The sequence below is a fragment of the Rhea americana genome, unplaced genomic scaffold (genome assembly GCF_003343005.1).
Source record: "Rhea americana isolate MKP2758 unplaced genomic scaffold, rheAme1 scaffold_14, whole genome shotgun sequence".
Lineage (NCBI taxonomy): Eukaryota > Metazoa > Chordata > Aves > Rheiformes > Rheidae > Rhea > Rhea americana.
In genome coordinates this window covers 4,846,743-4,869,371 of record NW_028185483.1, presented here as the reverse complement: position 1 = coordinate 4,869,371, position 22,629 = coordinate 4,846,743, and the positions used below count along the sequence as shown (strand labels likewise).

The 22,629-nt window shown below is 36.5% G+C and overlaps 1 protein-coding gene across 1 annotated transcript in view; it reads right to left on the bottom strand.

The window, feature by feature from the left end:
• Positions 1–1,146: 1,146 nt before the first annotated feature.
• Positions 1,147–22,629, bottom strand: part of COL4A3 (collagen type IV alpha 3 chain) — a 52,307-nt gene continuing 30,824 nt past the window's right edge. Inside the window, exons 31-51 of the mRNA XM_085298597.1 lie at positions 22,037–22,204; positions 20,729–20,818; positions 20,007–20,141; positions 19,216–19,314; positions 18,009–18,098; positions 17,297–17,436; positions 16,082–16,208; positions 15,714–15,794; positions 14,640–14,738; positions 13,595–13,645; positions 12,242–12,427; positions 11,536–11,666; positions 11,094–11,166; positions 9,756–9,827; positions 9,499–9,618; positions 8,134–8,232; positions 7,214–7,426; positions 6,327–6,504; positions 5,173–5,287; positions 3,716–3,888; positions 1,147–2,396 (exon numbers count right to left, since the gene is read on the bottom strand). Coding sequence (XP_085154723.1) covers positions 2,312–2,396; positions 3,716–3,888; positions 5,173–5,287; positions 6,327–6,504; positions 7,214–7,426; positions 8,134–8,232; positions 9,499–9,618; positions 9,756–9,827; positions 11,094–11,166; positions 11,536–11,666; positions 12,242–12,427; positions 13,595–13,645; positions 14,640–14,738; positions 15,714–15,794; positions 16,082–16,208; positions 17,297–17,436; positions 18,009–18,098; positions 19,216–19,314; positions 20,007–20,141; positions 20,729–20,818; positions 22,037–22,204 — 2,525 coding nt within the window. The 3' untranslated portion in view covers positions 1,147–2,311. The remainder of the gene's footprint in view (positions 2,397–3,715; positions 3,889–5,172; positions 5,288–6,326; positions 6,505–7,213; positions 7,427–8,133; positions 8,233–9,498; positions 9,619–9,755; positions 9,828–11,093; positions 11,167–11,535; positions 11,667–12,241; positions 12,428–13,594; positions 13,646–14,639; positions 14,739–15,713; positions 15,795–16,081; positions 16,209–17,296; positions 17,437–18,008; positions 18,099–19,215; positions 19,315–20,006; positions 20,142–20,728; positions 20,819–22,036; positions 22,205–22,629) is intronic.

Genomic DNA, 22,629 nt, shown 5'->3' with positions numbered 1-22,629 from the left:
TGTTTCAGACTTCTTAGAGAAAGCCTGAGGTTGAATGCTCAAAATCCAAAGTTATTTATGGCAATCTTTATTTAGTAACTTGTTGAAGGACACACAATAAGGGAGCAATAGAATCCAAAACTGGGAATAAGGCATAACTTCCACTTACGTGTTGTATTAGGAGACATAATTTCCTCGTGTAACTTACCTTTGAGTTTAAAATCACAATCTATTCCCTTCTCCTTACATATTATACTTGACATACCATCTCCAGCAGMCTTTAACCTCAGGTACTTAAATTCTGTGTTTTACTAGTAAGTTTTACAGAGGGTCTCCCCAGTCACAAGCTGGATACAGTACACAATGCCTTCGGGTGACTCTAGTGATGCTTACGTTATCTCAGCCTTAATAACAAAAAACCTTCCTAAGCAACAGGTGTGGATTTCATCTTGAGTATTTAAAGCAGATTTCTGAGTTTAGGGGAAAATCTAACACATGATTATCTTAAAAGATACCCCCAAACATGATTCAAATGGAAGATTATGTAGCTGGACATSTGTCCAGCTACACAAACATGTAATAGAAGATTAAGTATTAACTTGACATTGACAGTGCCATCCTGTCAGCAGTGCATCTGCATATTCTTCATAAAACCTTGTAAATTCACAATTACACCTGCAAATAGAAGTACTACGATCTGTTCAAGGAAACAACATTTTTAAAATATCCATTCAATCCACATAAATGCTGTATTCAAATTAGCTTCCTCAGAAGATACTGACATAAAAACAAACAGATAAAACTATTCTCTAGTTAGTTTCACTAACAGTGAAAAGTTTAACAGTAAGACAAACATAATGCAAATATTTTAGAAGAAACTGAATATAAAATTTCACTTGCTTAAAAAAGATCTAAATGAGAAACCTTTGTTATTTCAGTGAATTGCTAGACTCTACATTTAAAATGATGCATTTACAGAATTTTTCAGATGAATTAGACTTCCTCTATAACACTAAATACTGAAATTGACAGTTGTGTGCAAGTATTAACAGTTATTAACATTGTAAAGGTTAAAATATATTTTAAATAGCCTTGCAAGTGCAATGTTATAAATATAAAAAACAGAGCTACAGTTTTATATAAATATATGAGTAAATGAAAGTGCTTTTCAAGTATTTATGTTCATTTACAATTGTATTCTCTTGTATAAGTCAGTGCTCAGATGATACAATTTAATTATCAATCTTTTTTTATTATTTATTTAAGATGCATGCATTTAACTGGATGGAATAAGTGACATTTCCAGAAATGTTTGTGATAAATATTTAAATATTAAATATTTTAAATATGTATATTTTACTTTTTGTTGTGTATTAAAAAATACAATAAAAAAGGAAGACAGGTTACATGTGGAATGGTGTGTGCTAAGCTGATAATGCCATGGGAGCCCTTGGGCCATAGGGTAACTGCAAATTCCATCAACATTTCAAATTACGATAGTTCTTCAGTAGAGACAAAAGCATGCAATCATAATAAAGGCCCGATACTGTCAATGTGTTAAGAAATTAAAGATTTTTATAACCTGTTTCAAAAGCCACTGAATCTAAAGAAGACTCTCCAACTATTTCAATTAGCCAGCCTTTAGCCAAAGTTAATGGGAGAACGGAGCTAGTGCATGCCACCACTGTACTGTCTACAGAGCGTAGTGTAGCTACCTTTCTGGCTAGTCATGAACCATCGTATTGCAGTGATACAAAAAAAAATTGTATTCCTGTTTCTCAGCCAGAGGAGGGATGAGATAAGTGGGGAGATACTTGTTTATTAGACAAGAAAACCAAACCAAAACAACCCTAAATGAATCAATATATATTTAAAAGTGCACTGAAAAGCATTTCCTATTGAACTCCATCTCTCTTAAGTGCCAGATTTTCATCTTAAGTTATATCTACTTTGAACACTGAACATCTGTAAGCTGATATTACAGCATTTAGTTTGTCTTGCAGTTTGAAAAGCACATGATGCAAGGCAGCATTAATATCTTTCATTAAAGATCTGGCAATGCCACAGTTTTATCACGAAGATGCAGCTCAGAAATGACGCAGTTCAGGAGAAGACCCTGCAGGACTGTCATTACAAGCTTACTCCAACAAAGTGCTTGGTTATTTGCCAAAGAAAAAAGTCAAACTGTTGCCCTACCTCACCATAGTGCTGCACTGGCAATTTATAATTTTCTTTCCAGACGCAATTGGRCTTTAATAAATTATAGCTCTTCAGAAGTAGGCAATTCTTTTTAATAAAAGCAGTTTTGTGCTCCATCAGTAATGCCCATTGTTTAGACTGGCCTTTTCATGCAGACCTGACAGCGGCTGATGATGTTTTCTAATTCTCCTGCTTTCAAAGTCTGTGGCAAAGGTTTCCTAAAAGAAAGGGAAAACAAACTCACTTTTTTCTTGAAAACAGGAGAGGTGATGAAAGTTTTCATAYTACCGGATTTTTCTGCTCTTTTCTCTATTCCTCCCCTGCCTCCGCCATCTCTTTTTCTCTGGGAGTTCCTTGTCCTGAACACTAATTTTGATTCACAATAGGAATAAAAAGGGACTACAGTGACATAACTGTGAACTCAAGTACATTCAGACACTTAAATGGGGTTTGCTGCAGGCACTTAGGATTTTCATGTTCTTTAAAACATATTTTTCCCCTTCTTAACATGGAAGGGAATGGCAATGGAAAGTCTATAATTGACTAGATGAGCTCAGTTAAYTGCCTTGAGGAAAGAACCAAGTACAAGCAAATATCAGTACTCATGCTGAGAATTAAATCTTCAGAACACAGGGATATATTGAGCTCTATGCATACCCATATGGATAGTCCTGAATTTGTACAGACACTGTAGAARTACTTTCTGCAAGATTCTGCCCCTACTCTCCTCAGTTTATGACTCCCGGATTAYGTAAAACCAATTTTTCTGCATTACAAAAATCATTCATCTTGACTGTTTCATACTAAACTAACATGCAGGGGCCCAATTATGTGCTAATATACATTAGAAATCCCACTGAAATTGTTAAGGGTTTCAGAAGCTGGAAATCAGTATGGATGAAAGCCACGACACACTGATTAGCTTGGCTAATCTGATTTTTAGACACAATGTGTTAGATTTATCTATTCAGATATAGACATCTATGTTTAAGGTAGCTGCCTTGACTCTTCTACAGCCAATGGACATAAATTGGGGTGGAATTAATCTCTTCCCAGCAAAGGTGTTTAAAATGGGTCAGAATACACTGCATCTTACAAGCACCTGATTCTCCCCTTTGAGGTGAGTTCTGATGTAGAAGCGTTAAGTTAGGCAACAGAATTAATCTTACATTATGACTCCTCTCCAGATTCTGAGACAAACTCACTGTCGTGAAATTCAAGGCAAATTACTGAAGACAATGGCATTATAGATGCTTACATCAGAAAACAAGTTGCATTTAAAAGGCTGTTTGGAGATGGAATTACAAACATTGAAATTCAAATCCTTGACTCATCTATGCCTCTTTGAGCTGCTCCAGCACTGTAGAATGACCCTAAGCCTAGCCAAGGGAGATGTCTAATTTGAGGGGAATTACTAGGGAAGCCCTCAGATGTTAGGCAGGCAAGTTATTGGCTCCTTGGCCAGCTGCAGCATGGATGTGATAGGTAAGATGCAAGAAATGAGGAAGAGTAGAGCTGCTGGGAAAGTACATTTTACCTGAACATTCTTCTTGGATTAAGTGATGCCAACCAGAAGCTGTAAGAATTTGTGTAGTAGTTGCACGTCCCCCTGCCATGGCACTCTATGAATGGGATGGCTCGAAATTCTTCCAAGCAAGACCCAGGCGATGCCAATGCTTGGCCGGAAGCTTCTGAGCCAGCACTTGTATACTGTAAATTTTTAATAAGAACTTATCCATCAACTTTTAGTAAACTCTGGGTAAATAATCTTTATAACATACCAGAGATGGTGTGGTACATCTCAGACAAAAAGTCAGCATAGATTAAGTTTTATCAGACTTCTAATAAAGTACCAAAGCCTTATGAAAATTCAAGCACAGTTATAGTTATTTCTTAAGATCCTCCAGAGAACTTTTTCTATTCTGTGAAAAGGCATGAAAACCATACCCAGTACAAAAACTAGAAAGCAGTTGGCATATGTCCAGCTGAAGACCACAGTAACCTAATTACGAATAAGCCAGATGTCCTATTTTGTCTCTGTTCATATTTTCTGTTATACTGATTGCTTCTCCAAACACAAAAAGCAAAGAAGTATTTTCCTTCTCTGATTTTGGTAAATGTTCCTAGAAATGCTCCTAAAATAATTTATGACAAGAGATAACTGGCTAGAAACTACAATTAAAATTGGTGACATTTGAAATAAGCAAATGATTTTAACCACATGCTGCAAAAAAACCTTTTTTTTCTCCAAGATATTTGGGGCAAATCCCAGGAGACAAAACAAATTCCACACCAGACTTAAAAAGATTTCCTATAATGCAAATAGGAATGTGGGCTTGCAAAAGGAGTTATTCATTCTGTCATTTACCCTCACTTACTGGCACTCCTATGGCATCTCTCAGAGGTAACAAAGGTGACATGTCAGGTCCCCCAGCATGGATGCACTCTTACTCCCACACTCACTTTTCCTCACCTTGGAAGCACATTATGAACTTCCTCCACTCATATCTCTTTATGGCATCAAAATTGCTGGGGTCCTTCTTTGTAGACAGTGGACTACTTTTGTTTGTTTTTAACCTTCCGTGGAGTTTGGCCCCAAGATCTGGTCTATAAGAGAACTGCCYGGCATGGAAGTGGTGGTTTATCCTCAGTTACTTCTGCATATCTGTGTTTATGACTGGTCTAGCCATCCCACTCCCCAAATCTGTGTTTCCTAGAGCTTTGCATGATGCACGAGAACAAGACAGGTCAGTTATTTCTGTCAGACTAAAATTCTATGGTTTTCCTTTCATCATTTCCCCTCTTCCTCCTGTCACCTATTACTAAGGACAGATCAGAATAGTGTTCCTATGCTTCTAATAGTAAATAAGAGTTAATAGAATTAATATGTTTCTAAGGAAAGAAATTTTCACAATTATTAAAAAAGAAACAAATGAGCTAAGAGCAGATGAAAATGTCAATGAAACAGAATATTTCTGGCCTTTATACCCTTACCATAACAAAAGAAAAACCCTTCCAGAGAGACATCCAGCCTTCTGGACATGCAGGAACTACAGTTGTTTGGCTGTGAACTGCTATTACCGTTGCATCTCCCTCACACACAATGCACCTGTAAGAAGAAACACAGAAGCAGTGGTGCAGAGATGAAGGGATATACGTAACCCCCCCCCCCCCAATCTATGAGAATAGCTACTAGCTAAAGGAAAGGCTTAGKATAAACATTACAACTTGCACATAACATTTTCTCTTTTTAATGAGAAGCAAATTGAATCTCAAATACCTGCTTTGYTATCTCTACCAATAACACTATACAAAAATTGGTAAAAGATGGGTATTAGTCTCTGACCATTTGAGCTTCTTAATTTTGCCTTTACTAAAGTAACAAGCTAAATTTTACCTTCTTCATGTGCTCACTACTATATGTTACTGTGGTTTAGATCAAAGTTTGTTATCTGTATGTTAATCTACTAAAATAAAAAAAAATCTTTATTTCCTAAAAGAAGGAATTAGGGTGATGGACTACTAGATTGCAACAACTGGGCAGYGCAGGCTGCAAAGCTGAATGCAAAGTTTGCCTTCCCATCTTTCAGTTTACTACTCTTCCATAATTTTTTTAGCTCTCCTTCTTTAGAAGAGCTTCATTCTTAGCTTTCCTAAAGCACCATAGGCTTTAGGTGCAAATGTGGTAGAAAGGACCACATTTGCACAATGGTGCTTCATAAGACAGATCTTTCAGCCACAGCATCTATATACTGACTACAGTAATTATATTAAAYTTAACTGGAAGTAGAACTTGTTTTGTACCACATTCCAAATACTGCAGTTGTCTTCATTTTAGTTTAGCTTGCCCCTAAGATGCATGACAACAGTTCGTAAAAATACAAAAATATGTAACCAGGAGATGGTGTGTTGTTTTCACATCAGCTATGCAGATTCAATGTGCTGTGGGACCTTAGCATTAATCTAACTTTTCCTAGGGTATCCCTGAATATCTGAAACATTCAGGTGATTAATTAAAAATCAGGYGGCTGAAATCAATGTTGTACTGGCTGAGATAGGCAGATATTACTCTGAGATTTGCTGTTCAAAATAAATTATACTCTCTGTGTGGCTTCAGGTAAGAAAAATCAAGATTCTTGTACTCTTACCTGCTTATATAGGGTTCTAGTGCTCTGCCAGATATTGGCGCCATGTCTACTGGCATTGCTGCTGCAGTTGACAACCAATACGAATAATCATTGCGAGAAGCAAAACTACAAACATTATTGGTGTTACAGAATAAGAATGGCATGGTGGTAAATCGCTGCAAGCAGCTACCAGCTGTTCCTAAAAATGAAAGCGCAGATAAGAAATTAATAGGAATATAATAGGAAATTATATTTAGCACAGCAAACGAAAGAGACATATAATGGGATCCCAGCTACTTTAGTGAGAATTTAAAAAGTTAGTGCCTACAAAAAAGGAAAGAAAATTGTCTGTAGAGTGGAATTATACAAGAGCAAAATGTTTAGGTTAAATATAAAAAATACACACACACACACACACACACACACACACACACAATAAGGGCTAAGAACAAAATCTATGTTAAAAAATAATAGTGTCTTCCTCAATTGTATCAGTCTTTGACATAGCATCAGGAATACAGTCGCCTAAATACAGTGGCCTCTTGTGTCACTTAAGATTCCCTATYGTATCCCATTTGGTCTCTAAGAAAGCAAGGTTCTCTCACAGATCCGGTATCATTACTGGCAGCCCCATTCAGATGTCCTAGCCATTATCTGGCAGATCCCTGTGCCTAAGTAACACAATCTCTTCTGAAAAACATCTGGGGTAGCAAAAATGGAATATAGGAGTGCAAGAGAAAAACTCATCTTTCAAGTCATGATGCATTTTCTCAGAGCAGTGGAACTCTCTGGAGACTGATGTTTGTAACTAATGTTAATTTCAGGTATTTACTGTGAGTTTGGTTTCATGAAGGCAACCTACTGCACTCTACAGAAAACGATCCAAAATTTTTTTACTAATACAGTACCAAGGTCTTGTCCATGTGCTCGTTCATTCCCTTGTACAAAAAGCAGTGAATAACCTATGTAGATCTGTGATGTCCCATAGGGGCACGCAGGAATCTTGGTTGATTGGCTATGCCGGGTAAAGATAAAACCTCTTCTTGTTGGACCAGGGATAGTAACACCTGGTGTTCCAGGTAACCCCTGTAGACCTGGAAAGCCAATCAGTCCAGGTGGTCCTGTGGAGGGAGGGAAAAAATAGGATTACAAATATTAATCATTCTGCTTGCATTCTTACTTTATTTAAATTAATGGAGCCACCTGGGGAAAAAAACAAATCAAAAAAATTAATCATTAAGAAGAAGATCAAAACTGAAAATTGGTAGCATTTCTTGTTAGATGTATTAGCTCTTTCAGATCAAGTTCAGGTACCTTTACATTGCCCAGTTTTGTGAAAYAGTGAGACATTTTAAAGATTCACAGCCCTCTTTATTAAGAGTTGTAGAGTAAAAAATAATTCACAGTGACTAGGCAAATATTTATTATATTCTATGTTTACTTTATATGTTATATGTAATGGATATAAATACATACATATATACACACACACATTTGAGTAGATGTATTTATTCAGTTCCATTGTGATGTCATGGAACACTGATACCTAAGGATTTAAATGGATTTTCAAGTGGGTAAATAAATGTGATTAATAACAGTGAAGCACAGCCAAAGTGTATTTTTGGATAAAAATTGTAAACTATTGTTTCAGCGGTGAACATGCATCTGCTGAAAGCTAAGCATACACTCACATGTGCTTGTAGCCCCCAGCTACTGAGGCTATTACAGAACATCAATATATGCAAAAAAGGAAGGATTTACAGAAATTGAGAACACAGTTTATCTGCAAATTTGGTAACACAAGTCAGAGATGTCTTGTTTGTTGTACCTCTTTGTCCTGGAAATCCCCTGTCTCCTTTTGGACCAGGCAGACCTGGTTGACCTGGACTCCCAAAAGTTCCTGGCAAACCTTTTACTCCTTTAGGTCCTAAATTATAATCAGGAGAAAAACAGAGTAATATAGAATCATAGAATCAGTAAGGTTGGAAGGGACCTCTGGAGATCATCTAGTCCAACCCCTCTGCTCRAGCAGGGTCACCTAGAGCATGTTAGACAGGGTTGCATCCAGGTGGGCTTTGAATATCTCCACAGAAGGAGACTCCACAACCTCTCTGGGCAACTTGTTCCAATATATAGCGATATATATTATAATATATAATACAGCAATAATTATTCTAGTTTATGAATAAAGTTAAAAATCTCCACCTGAACGTAGCTGCATTATAATAAAAMTGTGGGTATCAATTTGCTAAGCTTTGAGACTTGGTGTCTATATTGTTACTGTCACCATATTTTATACCAGGATGATGACAAGGCACTATGGAAGGTGCTGCAGAAAAATATTCTTATAAAGAATAGTTGCAAAAAATTCAAAGGAAATAGCTTTCTCCTTCAGCATTTGTTGTACAACAGAAATAAACTAAAAMTATAGTAACAAGCCATAATCATCTCAGTAACTGTTCATAATTCCACAAATAATGCAGGTCCTTTGTAAAACAAGTGTAAAAGTRTAGAAGAACAATTCTGTATTGCCCTCTCTGTTATCCCTAGGGGTTGTCTTTCCTGAGTGGTGCAGACCTTCCAGCAGGCCTGGCTCCCTGAGGAGCTCCCTCCTTCTGAGAAGAGCTGTGGTGTGCAAGAGCATCTGAGCACTTGYTTGCTCTAAATGCACCTCCTCCTATCTGCTCCTCACTCCCACATTCCTCACAGCACTGGTAGGCTTCATTTCTAGTGCCACTGGAGGAGTAGCTGGCCTCTTCTTCCCTTCTACCTCCCCAGACAATCAAAGGGACTATCAGTTTATAATACTATCTACAGTACTATTATTACCCATGGTATTTTTCCCCTCAGGATGATAAACATATGGAGCAGGATCCTGCTCATAAGAAAATGGTGAATGTTTTGTCTAAATTTTATGTTTTATTCCATTATTTTGCCTAGTCTTATGTTGAGGGAATTACTTTTTCRCTTGCAGACTGTGGGGGTGGTAGACCAATGGAATGAGACAAGTTCTGAATATGAGGCAGTTAACAAGGCACCAACAGTTCCTTTAAAGAGAGRGATATTTTTAAAGACAAGTTGATTTTCTGTTCAGAAACATGTTTTCCTGCCAAACCAAAATGTTTCATTAAGTAACACAGACAAATACATATAGGGATTAAAAACAAAAAACAAACAAAAAAAATCCTCTCACCTTGTAGTCCAGGAATCCCTTGAATTCCTTGATCACCTGGTATTCCCGGTCTTCCAGGTAGTCCAGGAGACCCCTTGTTTCCTGGAACAGAGAATACTCTCCCAGGTACTCCAGGTGGACCTAGCAGCAAAAATAAAATGAAGAGTTGGTCATTTTATACTAAAAACAAAAAAAATCCCCCAAAATCACAGAAACAGTCCACACAACTAAGCAAGTCAGCTTGTATTATAACAAGAAGTGTTGTAACAGCATGTTACCATGTTGGCCTTTTGGTCCCCTTGGCCCTTCTGCACCTTGTGGTCCAGGAGGTCCTTGATCACCCTTTTCTCCTAGAAAAGGAGATTGGAGACATATCTGGTTTGAAGTGCTAAAACAATTGCCGGAGATTCAGAGGCTTACTTGAGTCCTGCATAGTCCATGCAACCTTCCCAAAGAATAACACAGTAAGCAGACTCATCTGAAATACTAGAGTGGAGCTCTACATCTTCTCTGTTAATTCTATTATTTATAGGTCAAGTACAGTCAGTTTACAAGATTTTTCTATGCCTGTCTCCATATAACAGCTTCAGTGATTCTGTGCAGTTCCACTCCATTCAAACCCAACTGTCAGTTGTGCTGATGGCTTTTGAGAGGCATGTAAAGCTTTTCAAACGTGTGAGTCTTAATAAACAATTATTTCTAAGTGCAAAATATGAAGTTTTATCCAGATTATTCTTCCACAGTGGTGCTGGAATTTAAAAAATAGTTCTGTCATCAAGTCAGGAGACTTGACTGACTATGCTATGGAATGAGAGTTTTTGCTTAAGAAAGTATAATTACTACCACATAGTGACTTTTAATGTTAGAAATACAAATTAAAAATAAACAAAAATTAACATGGAACACAAACCAATGGGCTAAACAGGTAAAGACAATTTTATATCATTGTAATTTTTGTAATTGAAAATGAAAATATTTGAGTGATGCAGATCTGTATCAGATTTAAATCGCTGACTAGAAAAATGTCTAAATTACAAGGATTTTTCAGCCATTTGCTGATCTAGCTAAGCCTCAGGAATACAAAGTTAATGAAGGCAATGAATTTAACAGTTAGTCTGCTGATAATCTAGAGAATGAGATCATAACAGGGTCTATTATGATAGCAAACAGAGGACCCAGGGATTTGTACTGCAAATACGATTAATGCTTTTGAATTCTGTAGCTAAGGGGTTGCCAAAAACCATATCTTTTCATGATGGTGTGGCATTTCGCATTAGTTGACTCAGTCCAAAGTCTTTACACAGCACTAGTCCCTGGTAAGCCCCAGGGACAAACTTGTTTTGATGTTGCCTTTAATGGAGGCCATTAAAATTCTAGCCCTTCCTCATTTTGTTTAGGCAACATTAGTTTAGGCAAACCTAAAAAAATGAATTCAAAGAAAATGATGATTGATCAAAYCTGCTCCCTTTATGAAGCATCTCATTTATAGCTGACCCATATCTTGCTCTCTTAATAGAAAAGGCTTATGTCTGTAGGACCTCACCTGGCACTACTACAATAACACAACATGTATATGATTGTATTTGGCATATAGAAGTGTATAAATGTATGAATACCTTTTACACCTGGGAATCCAACATATCCAGGATCCCCTCTAGCACCAGGAAAACCTGATCGACCTTCCATTCCCTGCAAGTCAGGTAACATCAATAAATAAACAGGAAGCAGCATTTCCACACTATAAAGTATATTTTCTTTTCATTCAAAATATTCAAAGCATTATGTCTTCAACTAGAAGCATTATTTGCTCTGTTTGTGACAATGTTAGAAATAGCCAGACCACTGTTAATATTATTCTATAATAAAAAACGGACAAGGAGAAATTCACAATAAAATGCCTTTTCAGTCCATAARAGCCCACAAAAACTACTTTTCATATCCAGTTTAATATCTTTTCTCTATTACAAGATAGTTTCCCCTGTCCTCCCATGTGTAGTTTTTATGGTAAGAGAAAATTAGCAATGGAGTTAGAAATAAGGAGTATTCCCTTCTACTGACTTTTGGACCTGGAGGACCAATGTTGCCTTTTGGGCCTGTTGGCCCCGGTATGCCATCTGCCCCTCTAACACCTTTGCTTCCTTTCATGCTGGGAGTAGGAAGACCAGGAGGCCCCGGAAAACCAGGAGCACCTGTATGGAAACATGAAAGTAAGCAAGCACTACTGCTAATGGCATTTCACAAACRTTGTATACAACACAGTACAACATGCAATGACTATTAGGGTACTTTATGTTTACTGTCACTCAGTGATTCCCAAGGAAATATACTGATTTAAAACAAAAATTTTTAACGGCTTTTTCACTAGCCTATTAATTTAATCTGAGATCAGAGTTGAGTTCTTTCAGTCCTCTAAAGCACTACAGTTTTAAAATGTCCTTCAGTTCTAATTATGTCTACAAAACACTCCTGCTATCTCACAGCTTTAAAGTTGGCTCTCAGCTGCCCTATGGACTGCGGAGGAAGAAAGCATAACCATGGAAGTGGATGAGCTTCAAACTATAGCTTTTTTATTTTTTTAATTTACACCACAGATAACTGTGATGTTCACAATGGTAACATTGCATCAACTGATAAAGAAACTACCTGTTTAATTATGAAGCCCTCTGGGCAGAACCTCTTTCAATCTTGAATGTTGGACAGGCTAAATTCTGCTTTCAGTTATCAGTATACCATTTCAGATAAATAAGGAGTTATCACAACACACCTGGTCTTGCATCTGTACCAGCAATACCTCTATTCCCTTTCTGGCCAGGAATTGCCATGCCTGTAGCGCCTTGGAATCCAGGGAATCCCATCAAGCCAGGCGGTCCAATGGGTCCTTGATCCCCCCGACAACCTTTCATACCTGGTGGCCCGGGAAAACCGGGCAGCCCCATGTCCCCTTTGATTCCTGTGGAGTTTAAATATTACATAATGCATTTCGGAAGTGCTGTTAAAATGTTGAGATAGTGTGACAGCTTTTAAAAACAGGAATACACAGAATATGTGCATTTATTGTGCTGCCAAGGTGGAATTCAGCTTTTTTTTTTTTTTTTTTTTTTCTTAGTACAGAGAAGCCACAAAAGCAACTTGTGGCAGGAAAGGAAAAAGATTGTGGGAAGACAGGACTTATTGCAATGTAGTGTACAAACTGCTTTCCTTTTAAAGCTCCGCTTCAGAGTTTGATYGTACAAAGGAATAAACTTAAAAGAAGAGGATAGAAAGACCACAGTATGGAATATTTCCTTATGCAGCAATGAAAAAAGCTACCATGGACATCAGAACTTGCAAATTCTATTAAATTAAGTTCCAGCTAAAAGTATCAATATGAGTGCTGTAAAATAAGAAAATACTCCAGACAGACTCAGTTCATTCTGATGTTGATCTTAGGGAGAATGGTTTATATATGGTAGGTATGGAGGGGGTTTTTTGTGTTTTGTTTTTTTTTTTTAAGTAAAGCAAAGCATATTATATGCTATAAATTATATATCACATATATAATATACATCATATACATCACATACATAAAACATAACATTGTATATTATATTATAGTATATGCTTTATATTATATTATATACCTTGACTGTGATTTAACCTGTGCTGGTGAGACATGCAGTAGAGTTCTCTCTAGGTTTATTACAAATTCAAGGTTTCTCTAAGCAATGTGATCTTCGCCAACTCTGTGATAAACTAGTGCAAATTCAATCAAGTCTAGAAMACTACAATGTAATCCAAAAAGATTTGGATTTCTACCAGTTCTAGATGTACAAAACCTAAAATCTAGGAAGTGACTCCCTAGTCAATTGTTTTTTCTTGGGACTGTGTCAATAGAAAAGGAGAGATGGTAACAAATTAAAATGCCATCACTGTACCTTTTTTTAAAGTCTTAACTTTACAAGCAATAACTCTTGGCATTTAATATATAGAACCAAATCACTGATCATAACCACWGAATCACCTTTTATTTCTTCCAGCTCCCTTAGTGCCATTCCTTAAGAAGGATGCAACTTAAGGACAAAGATGACAAGCTTAGTATTTAAAAATTAAGCTTCTGATCTCTGAAAAGACAACTCACCTTTACGACCAGGAATACCTCGTAAGCCAGGGATTCCTCTGCCTGGTACCCCTACAAGATATTAAGTCATATTATACTCAACAGTCTTGAATAACTGCTAGAAAACATCATAGTTCCTTAAAATTTCATACATTCTTCAATGTTCACTGAGTCAAGACTGATATTTTGGTTAAATGTAGAACATCTTTATTGCTTATTTTCTACTGGTTCTAGCTAGAAATACAAAAGAATTTTWAAGCTTTTCTTTAAAGTGAGAACTCCTATTTCCTTGTCATATTTGAGATAGATTCTGTAATACTAGCTTTGTCTTTCTTTCAGAGGAAGGAGCAGGAAAAATTGTTCATTTAAGTTAGTTACTAAGAAAAATAAGAGAAGAAACAAGAATGCTTAAAAAAGAAATGACATAATAGTGATTACTGAAAACATAATATGGAAAAGCTTACTATATACTAGTGAATATCTGCTCAGTATCCTTTTCTATTCTCACATACAAAGAAACATCTTCACTGTAAAACATGAAAACATTTTCTGTCAGAATGCAATGGAGAAATAAATCTGTGGACATTGATGACATCAGGAGTGACATTTAACGGAAAGATTTTACAACACAAGGGTCAGGTCATACAAAACTTGACTACTGATCTGAGTGTGATCATTCATCACTATGATCCCTTTTATCCTATTTCTAGATAAGATCCAACGCTCCTTCTTTAAAAGGATTTTGGTTCTTTTCATCAATTTGAAATTGAACCCCTAACTGTTAACACCAATACTCAGGCTCTTGCAGACATTAACATTTGGGGGGAAAATTATGACACATCATATGTATAATAGAGAAGTAATGAATGCATTTAGGATGTTGATAGTATATACAACAGTAGTGTAGAAAGCCTGTGAGTTATATAAAAGTTAAGCACCTTCTGCCTATCAACATATTTTTTGCGCCAGAGAAGCTCCTTAATGATCCTTCCCAAAACTGMCAAGAGAAAGTAGAGAAAGAAAAAAAGCAATTTTAAAACAGAATGAAAATACTCCACTGCTGTACCTGGTTCTCCCTTATTTCCTGGGGTGCCAGGCATACCATCTTGACCTTGATTACCTCTTGCACCAAGAAGTCCATTTTCTCCAGGGTCTCCAACAGCCCCTGTGAATTATAATGGGCCAGAATAGCATTTTCACATCTCCCTTTAAAATGCAAAATAATAGAAGAAACGAGTCTCCTTTATTAAAATTTTATTAGTGCAGCTACTTCGAAAATAGTTGTGGTAATATAAACATTAGTAAAGAGCAGCATCTCATTTTTATTGAGCTCTCTGGACTTCAGTGGATTTAGGATCCTCACTATTTTCACAAGCAATACCTTCCTGTCTTTCAGAGACATTTTAGGACCCTGTCTTTGATTTGATCCATGCTGCTGAGACAGGCAGTAGAGTTTTTCTCTCTAGGTTTGTTATAAATGCAAGATTTCTCTAAGCAAAGAGTAGATTGTGATCTTTGCTGACTCTGCTGATAACTAGYGCAAATTCAATCAAGTCTAGAAAACYACAACATAATTTAGATGTTCATCTGAATATGAAAGAATTCAATGCTCTTTTTGAAGACAAGAGCCGGCACTCACTTTATTAAAGTTTGTATTGTATACCTGTCTGTCATGGCATTTATACATTTCCCCTTACATATATTTTAAACAGCTTGATCTTTTCTGTTGCTCTAATAACAGCAACACTGTCTTTTCCCTCTTTCTCCTCTAACCGACTTTCTTGTTCTCCTTKTCTAGTTAGATCTCTATTATTCTCTTCTAGGAGGTAGAGCAAGCCTTTCTTACTATTAATGTGGATATTACATCTCCTTGAGACTTCTGATTGAAAAGAAAAAATGAAAAGTTTTACAATCATGAAAACAAAACTAAAACATTTTGCCTGAGCTGAACTGATACTTTAAAAACAGGCTGGTAAGGACCTTAGCTGGAACTGGAGAAGGTGAACAGAGCCTCATACCCACATGAACAGAGACTCCAACTTCAGCTGCAAGAGCAAGAATATCAACTCTCTCATTACAATTCATGAAGTGAATAACAAACCAGGGGACAGTGATTTGGGGGAGATGCGATAAACTATACCTGGAGGGCCCCTAGTGCCCATTTGTCCTGGGAAGCCCTGACGTCCTTTAGCACCAACACCTCCAGGAAGTCCTACTTCCCCTGTAAGAAAGGAGTTTGGGAGAGGAGAAAAGACATTATCACTTGGAATTCAGTTCAGGACAAGACTCAGACTCAGTTTGATAACTTTGCTATCATTTCTTCTTTGGAGAGCTGTGACAGATCTTTAGCTGATATAAGCCAGGCTGGCTGTGCCGACTACAAAGATGATTAAGTTTACAACAGCTGAGTACAAATGTGCCATGTCACAGGCACCTTCTGTGGTCTACTGAGAAACTCTCTTCTAAAAGCACGTCAGCATCTCACTACMTCTCTAAAACAAAACATACCTGGGATTCCTGCACCTCCAGATTCCCCTCTGATCCCATCTGGTCCTGGTACTCCTGTATGTCCTGGCTGACCTTGAGATCCTTTTTCTCCTTTGCTGCCTAAACTTCCTGGAGGACCTGGATCGCCCTGAAAAATAGCAGCCAAACACAAACAGATGAAGAATCACTTATAATTAAATACATTATATTCCAAATTTGTAGAACAGAAGATTACATATAATTTTAAAGATTAAGTGAATACAATCATGGTTCAATATGATTTTTAGAAAAAAAAATGAAGTCTTCTCATAATACCACTGGGCATTTGGATAAGGAACTATAAACTTTGTTTAATCAGTACAAAGACAACTTCAGTCTTTAGATGCTCATTTTGCCAGTGCTTTGTACAAACACACAGACTTCCCTCCAACTGCATTTTAACAGCCCCTCTGTATTTTAACAACCCCAAAATACATTTCTTGCCTAATAGACATATACACAAAACACTGAAATGCACCTTTTTCTTTAAATTCCTACTTTTGTCTCAGTCATTTGGATTAGAACAGAGGCAGACAGATGATTGGGTCTGCTTATGTAAATTTAAGACTGACTTGCAAATTCAGTCCTATTGTAGCTACCCAGATAATACAGGAACTAAATGGATAGATAGATAGAGTGAATTGTAGCATAGCTTACAGCTTGAACCACATTATTTCAGAAAATCTCGTATATAAAGAGATTTCCAGTTGTTCGTCAATCAGAATATGTGGAGTAAAATTTTATTAATTTGATCTAACTTCCATTCAACAATAAATACATATTGCTAAGAAAACAACAATTAATTTTTGTGTAATCATACTACTAAACTGTCAAAATTGACAATACAATTTTAGGTATTATTTTTGCATTTTCTAAAATAATTTTCTGTGCACTTCTTAATGTACAAGTATACCTACTGTTGGTTTTTTAAGTGCAAGTCCATATTCTCAATGGATTAATATCTTTTTCAGAAACATCAGTTATTTGCGAGATATTCTTTACAAATAAGACATTCTTGTACATACAGAAGAATGAAATATAAGGAGGTCATGATAGGATTTTAGAATTTCTCATCACTAATAAATAATTTACTTATCTGCTGCAGACTATCCAGGTCTTGCTTACATGTTATTTTGTTTCTACAGTCAAATGCTCTGCTTATAGGCCAATATGACAATATGTCCACCATTTTTATACCTTTGGACCAGGTTCTCCTGGTGGCCCAGGAACGGGGTACCCAGGGTCTCCTTTGTCACCTGCAGAGCCACCAGAGCCTATTTGCCCAGAGTCACCTGATGGTCCTGGAAAGCCTGGAGATCCTTTCTGTCCTTTGGGACCTGGAAAAACAAGGATATTGATATCATTCTTACAAGGATCCTAATTGCACAAAACACATTGTGTTTTGTGAAATTCTGCTTGTATTTTCAGATACTGACTTTTCATTAAAGTGATTCACACAGTAAATTATTTTAATTCTAAGCACATTAAAAGAAATGCTTACATTTAACAGTATATAAAGAGGTTATATTTCATTTATTATTTATAATCATAAATAAAGCTTACAGAAATAAAGACTTATGACCACTGGGCGAGCACTTGATTACAAAGACATGTATGAGCAATATATAGTGCCATATCCTGACTAATTCTTGCCCTGTACTCTCCAAAAAATGATTACTGACTATATGCTGAGATGGACAGCTGGAATGCACTTATTAACATCTTAACTGGAGAGGAAGAACTACATTCTTCAGTTCAGGCAACTATGCATAGAATTTTACAGGTACTGAAAAGAGTAAGTCCTAGTCTGAGTAAGTACTGTGTASTCTGTTTACAATAACTATTCAGATCTGTGTAAATGCTTCTACATAATTCTATGAATTTGTAACATAGCTTGATAGAAAATAACCTGGAATTCCCATGTCCCCTTTGTTTCCTGGTGCTCCTGGGGATCCTTGTCCTCCAGGAATCCCTGGAAGACCCATAAATCCTTTAACACCTGTAAGATGAAGAAATAGATACTATTTTCACATCTTTGTTTATAGATACTATTTTCACATCTTTGGTTAGACATTGGCTGGCCAGTAGAGCTGTCATAAATACAAACACTTTGTATTTTTATTCGTACAAGGTACTTTGTATTTGACCTCACACCATGACATGGTATCTTATTATTTCATATAGCAACAAAGAGGTGAAGTACAATCCTTCCTCTTGCCCCAGACATATATAAAATTATCATTATTGTTACTGAAAAGTCAAGGCAAAAAAAAAGCATCTCATGTATCAACATTAATGTAATAAGGATTGTGATCATTTACAGCATTTATGGGTAGTAACTGCAATATTCCTTTACAAATTTTAATCAAGACCAGAAATGTGTGTTTACACATTCAACATTTCATTTTTTCACCTGAGTTCAGTTCAGTTTCTGAGCATGTCACAATCACACCACTACTTAGTCATTATACGCTTCTCATGACTATGTATTTAAAAATTTTTTTCTTTGTCTCGGGCTGTTTTTCCATTCACTTCTCTTTAGCTTAGATTTGTATCAGTGTCAGTTTGTTTCAGTTAAATGATTGCAAGGTCTGGTTGCATTTAGAGTGTCCAGATGTCTAAGGTAGACACAACTAAATGTTTAGGTAGATCAGTCTGATTTTCTTCCACAAGAAGTCAGAGAGCACTGGAGCATTTGCAGTTTTTCCTGTKATGGCTACATGGCAGTGACTACAAAAGATGTTAATAAAAATATAGTAGTAACGCTACAGTGACATATAGCATGGGTTATTACCATGACAAGGGCCATTTTGATTACCAGTCTAAAATTATTTCTAATTATCTAACTGACACAATTTATAAGTAACTATAAGATACTATGTATCATATGACTTCTAGAAATAAGTTATCTCAAAGAATCAAAAATACAGACTACAGAGAGGGAAAGACCTTTTATTAACAATATTTTGAGAAAATAGATGCACAATCAGAGCAAATATAGCTAACACCAAGAACATAGTTTTGCTATTGAAGCAGATGTTATGTGTTAGTGTTGAGGTAATAATAATCTCTACTCTCCATCTGATACAGTAGTTTTCAATATAGATACTCCATACCTGGTAGGCCAGGTATTCCTTCTGACCCAACAAGACCTGGTGGTCCTTGCACACCTGCATCTCCTTTTTCTCCTCTTAGACCCATCCCTCCTTGAAATCCTAAAATAAAGTTTCATAAAAATAGAACTAAAAAACAGTATCTCAGAACATGGGCAAAAGCCTCTTCAAAAATAACAGAGAAGCAGAATGGAACATAGGATCTTCAGCCTGTAAACAAACAAAAGCAAGACACAAGCTCACACTTAATGTTTTTAGTGTTCCTCATATAGAAATAAATGTAAGTTTCAGAAAGTTTCTACAAGAGAAGTCTACAGAAAAAGCCATATAGCATTTTTTAAGCATGTACAACTCATACACAGAGAGTCTATATTAACACTGTTAAAAAAAAAAAAAAAAAAAAGAGTTCTTCTGACAGTCAATTATTTTTGAACAGACTCATTTTCTTTGCAGTCCAGGATCCAGTTGGTGAGCACCCCCAGTTTTGTACTCATGGTCTACTGAATGTGTTAAAATATGACTATACAAAATGCATATTTGTGAATTTTCTGGTACTGCTGAACTATTACTGATTTGACATTACACTGAGAGGGATTTAAGGAATATGGACTTGTTTAAATGTAAATAAATATTCAGCGTAATATCCAACTATCCAATTCATAAAAAGACATTTACAACGCACTAATTATTTCAAAGCATTGTGAATACTCTGAGCACTTGAATTAGTTTCTTTCAAGTGTTAAAGCCCACTAGAACTGCAACACAGTTTTGAATGACAGAGCAACAACACGTACCTTTTGAGCCTCGTTCTCCTTTGTTCCCAATACTAACCAAGGTCTCAGATGGTCCAGGAAAACCTTTATCACCTGGTTCACCTTTTTGTCCTATAAATCCTTTTCTTCCCTTTAGTCCTGGGAAACCATAAGAACCTGTAATAAAATATAAATAATTATTCTGAGGAAATCTTAACACCTGATAACATACATAAAGACAGGAGTTTCATCGATTCCTTTAAGAGTGACTAAATATGTAAATATAAATGCCAGATAACAACCTAAAACAGCTTCTTCATTAGTCCAGTTATCAATGAAACCTCTATGATGATGGATCATGGCAAGAGACTGAACTTATTTCTTATAATGAGTAAAAATATAGTATTAAATCTGTTAAATAGGTATAATAATAACTTGAAAATAAATTAGATAGAAAAAAATGGAGCAAAAAAGATTTCTCTTCTTTATCTAGCAACATTCYCAGCCATTTTCACAATTACCCATGAAATTGAAAAGGTGGTAATTCAAAACTGTTAAAGAAGATGTGTTGTCACTTAGTCCGCAGACTACAAAACATACTAAAATCAAGGATTCAGCAAGACTCAAAGAAATTTTAGTCATTAAGTGCASAGCAGGAGTATTCAGGAGTGATAACACACAACAGGATGGATTACAAGACTACATCAGCATTAAAGTTCCTATACTCTTCAGTAATAGTGAAGGCAGACACTACGGCCACTTGCCTCTGCTACCCGGGTTGCCTGGGCTTCCAAATGCACCGGGGGGTCCAGGAACTCCTAATGGGCCCATGATACCTGGCTCTCCCCTTGGACCTATGGAAATGAAGCAACAGGAATATATTTTGTTAGTATTTGATTAGTGAAAGAGAACATTACTTTAGAAAATTACATATGTGCCTGTCAGTTCAGCAGTTAATTGTGTCTTTTTTCCTTTTCATTTTATTCCGTTCTGCCCCTCCATTTCTTTAACATACTTGTAGAAGCCAGTTTTGTAGTCTTTAACCACATGAATAGCATTTCATGGTAAACCCCAAACAACTTAGATAAGCAACAACAATCTAATTGACAGCGAGTATTGTGYGTCTGAGACATCCACACAGGGCTGGGAGATCTGTTACAGGATGTACGGGAAAGTTATTCCTTTCTGCACAGGAGTTAGAGGCCAGCTGGAATATGACAGCTCATCTCAAATGACACTAGATGCCTATGTTTAGGCTGCTGAGTCAAGCTCTACATGTTTACAGGTTGTATATCTAAAACATGTTTACAGATTGTATATCTAAAAAGGCATATAACATCTCCTTCTGACAGAAAAATGAAGGATTTAAGAATACTAAAAAAAAAAAAAAACTTTTTCAGAAATAATAAGCATAACATACCTGACTTATTTTCTTCTACAATAGCAACTTTGAACAAATTTCTGAAGAAAACTACAAGGATTTATCTGCCGTCTTTAAAATCACCTCTACTTAACATGTCAGAGTTCGATCTGAGCCACAACTCTGTCAGATTCAAGATCTGAACTTGCCTTTTTTAGAAAAAGAAGATAGCACTGACAAGCTACTGTTTGAAAAGGAAGGCTGAATAAGAACCTCTGCTCAGTACTAGTGACTGCTACTACTAACATTCTTCTAAATATTAGAARCCATTTCTTCTAGATACTAAATACTTCCACTCAGTACTTCTACTAATGCTCCATTATGCTGGGGAATCACCTTGAATGATAGCTAGTTAATGTCCTGCTGCAAGGACATTACTGTCCAGAAAACAATGGCAGGTATCCTTCTATTCTCAAAAAGCTGTTTCRGAAAATTCAATACTATGTCATGACAACCTCAAGATGCACTTGCCTGTCAGAGAATGCTGATCAACTTGTTTTCCATAAAGATCTCAATGATACATGAAAACTGAACATCAGTCTTCTAATGGAAAAATATTTCTGCATCTTCATTTTGGAAAAGCATGACTGACACCTTTCTGCAGAGATTGATTTAATTTATATGTCAAAATATGTATTTTCAGAATYCTTACCTGGCACACCAGAGATTCCTGGCCTTCCAGACAGTCCCTTGGGACCAGGAAATCCTGCATTTCCCTGAGGACCTATTAGTCCAGGTTCCCCAGGGTTTCCGAAGATCCCTGGGATACCTAGGCCAGGAGGGCCTATCTTTCCTTTTGAACCTGGCAAACCTCTTCCTCCTAAGGAAAACGCATGACWTAGTGAGTATGGCACATCTTTCTGGAAAAGAAATAACCATCGTCTCCATCTCGCCATCACAAACATGAAACTTTTCTTGAATTCTGGGATTTTTTCCTGCATGAAGGCTATACAGAAGATCTACAAGATAATATGCTTATTCAGGCAATCTTAAAGAGATTAAAAAACACCCCGAACCCAAGAAAAAWCCCAAATCAAAAACAGAGCAGACAATCTATTGGTTTTTGGAAAAAAATATAGTTCTACATTCATCCTCCAAACACTGCATTTTCATATATCACCCAGGAAAAAAAAATCCATCTGAGATTATCCATAAGGGAAGGAATGAGCTAGCTGCCTAAGACTATCCCACCTTGGAAGGGATATAATAAACAATATATGCAGGTACTATGAGTCCCTGAATTTG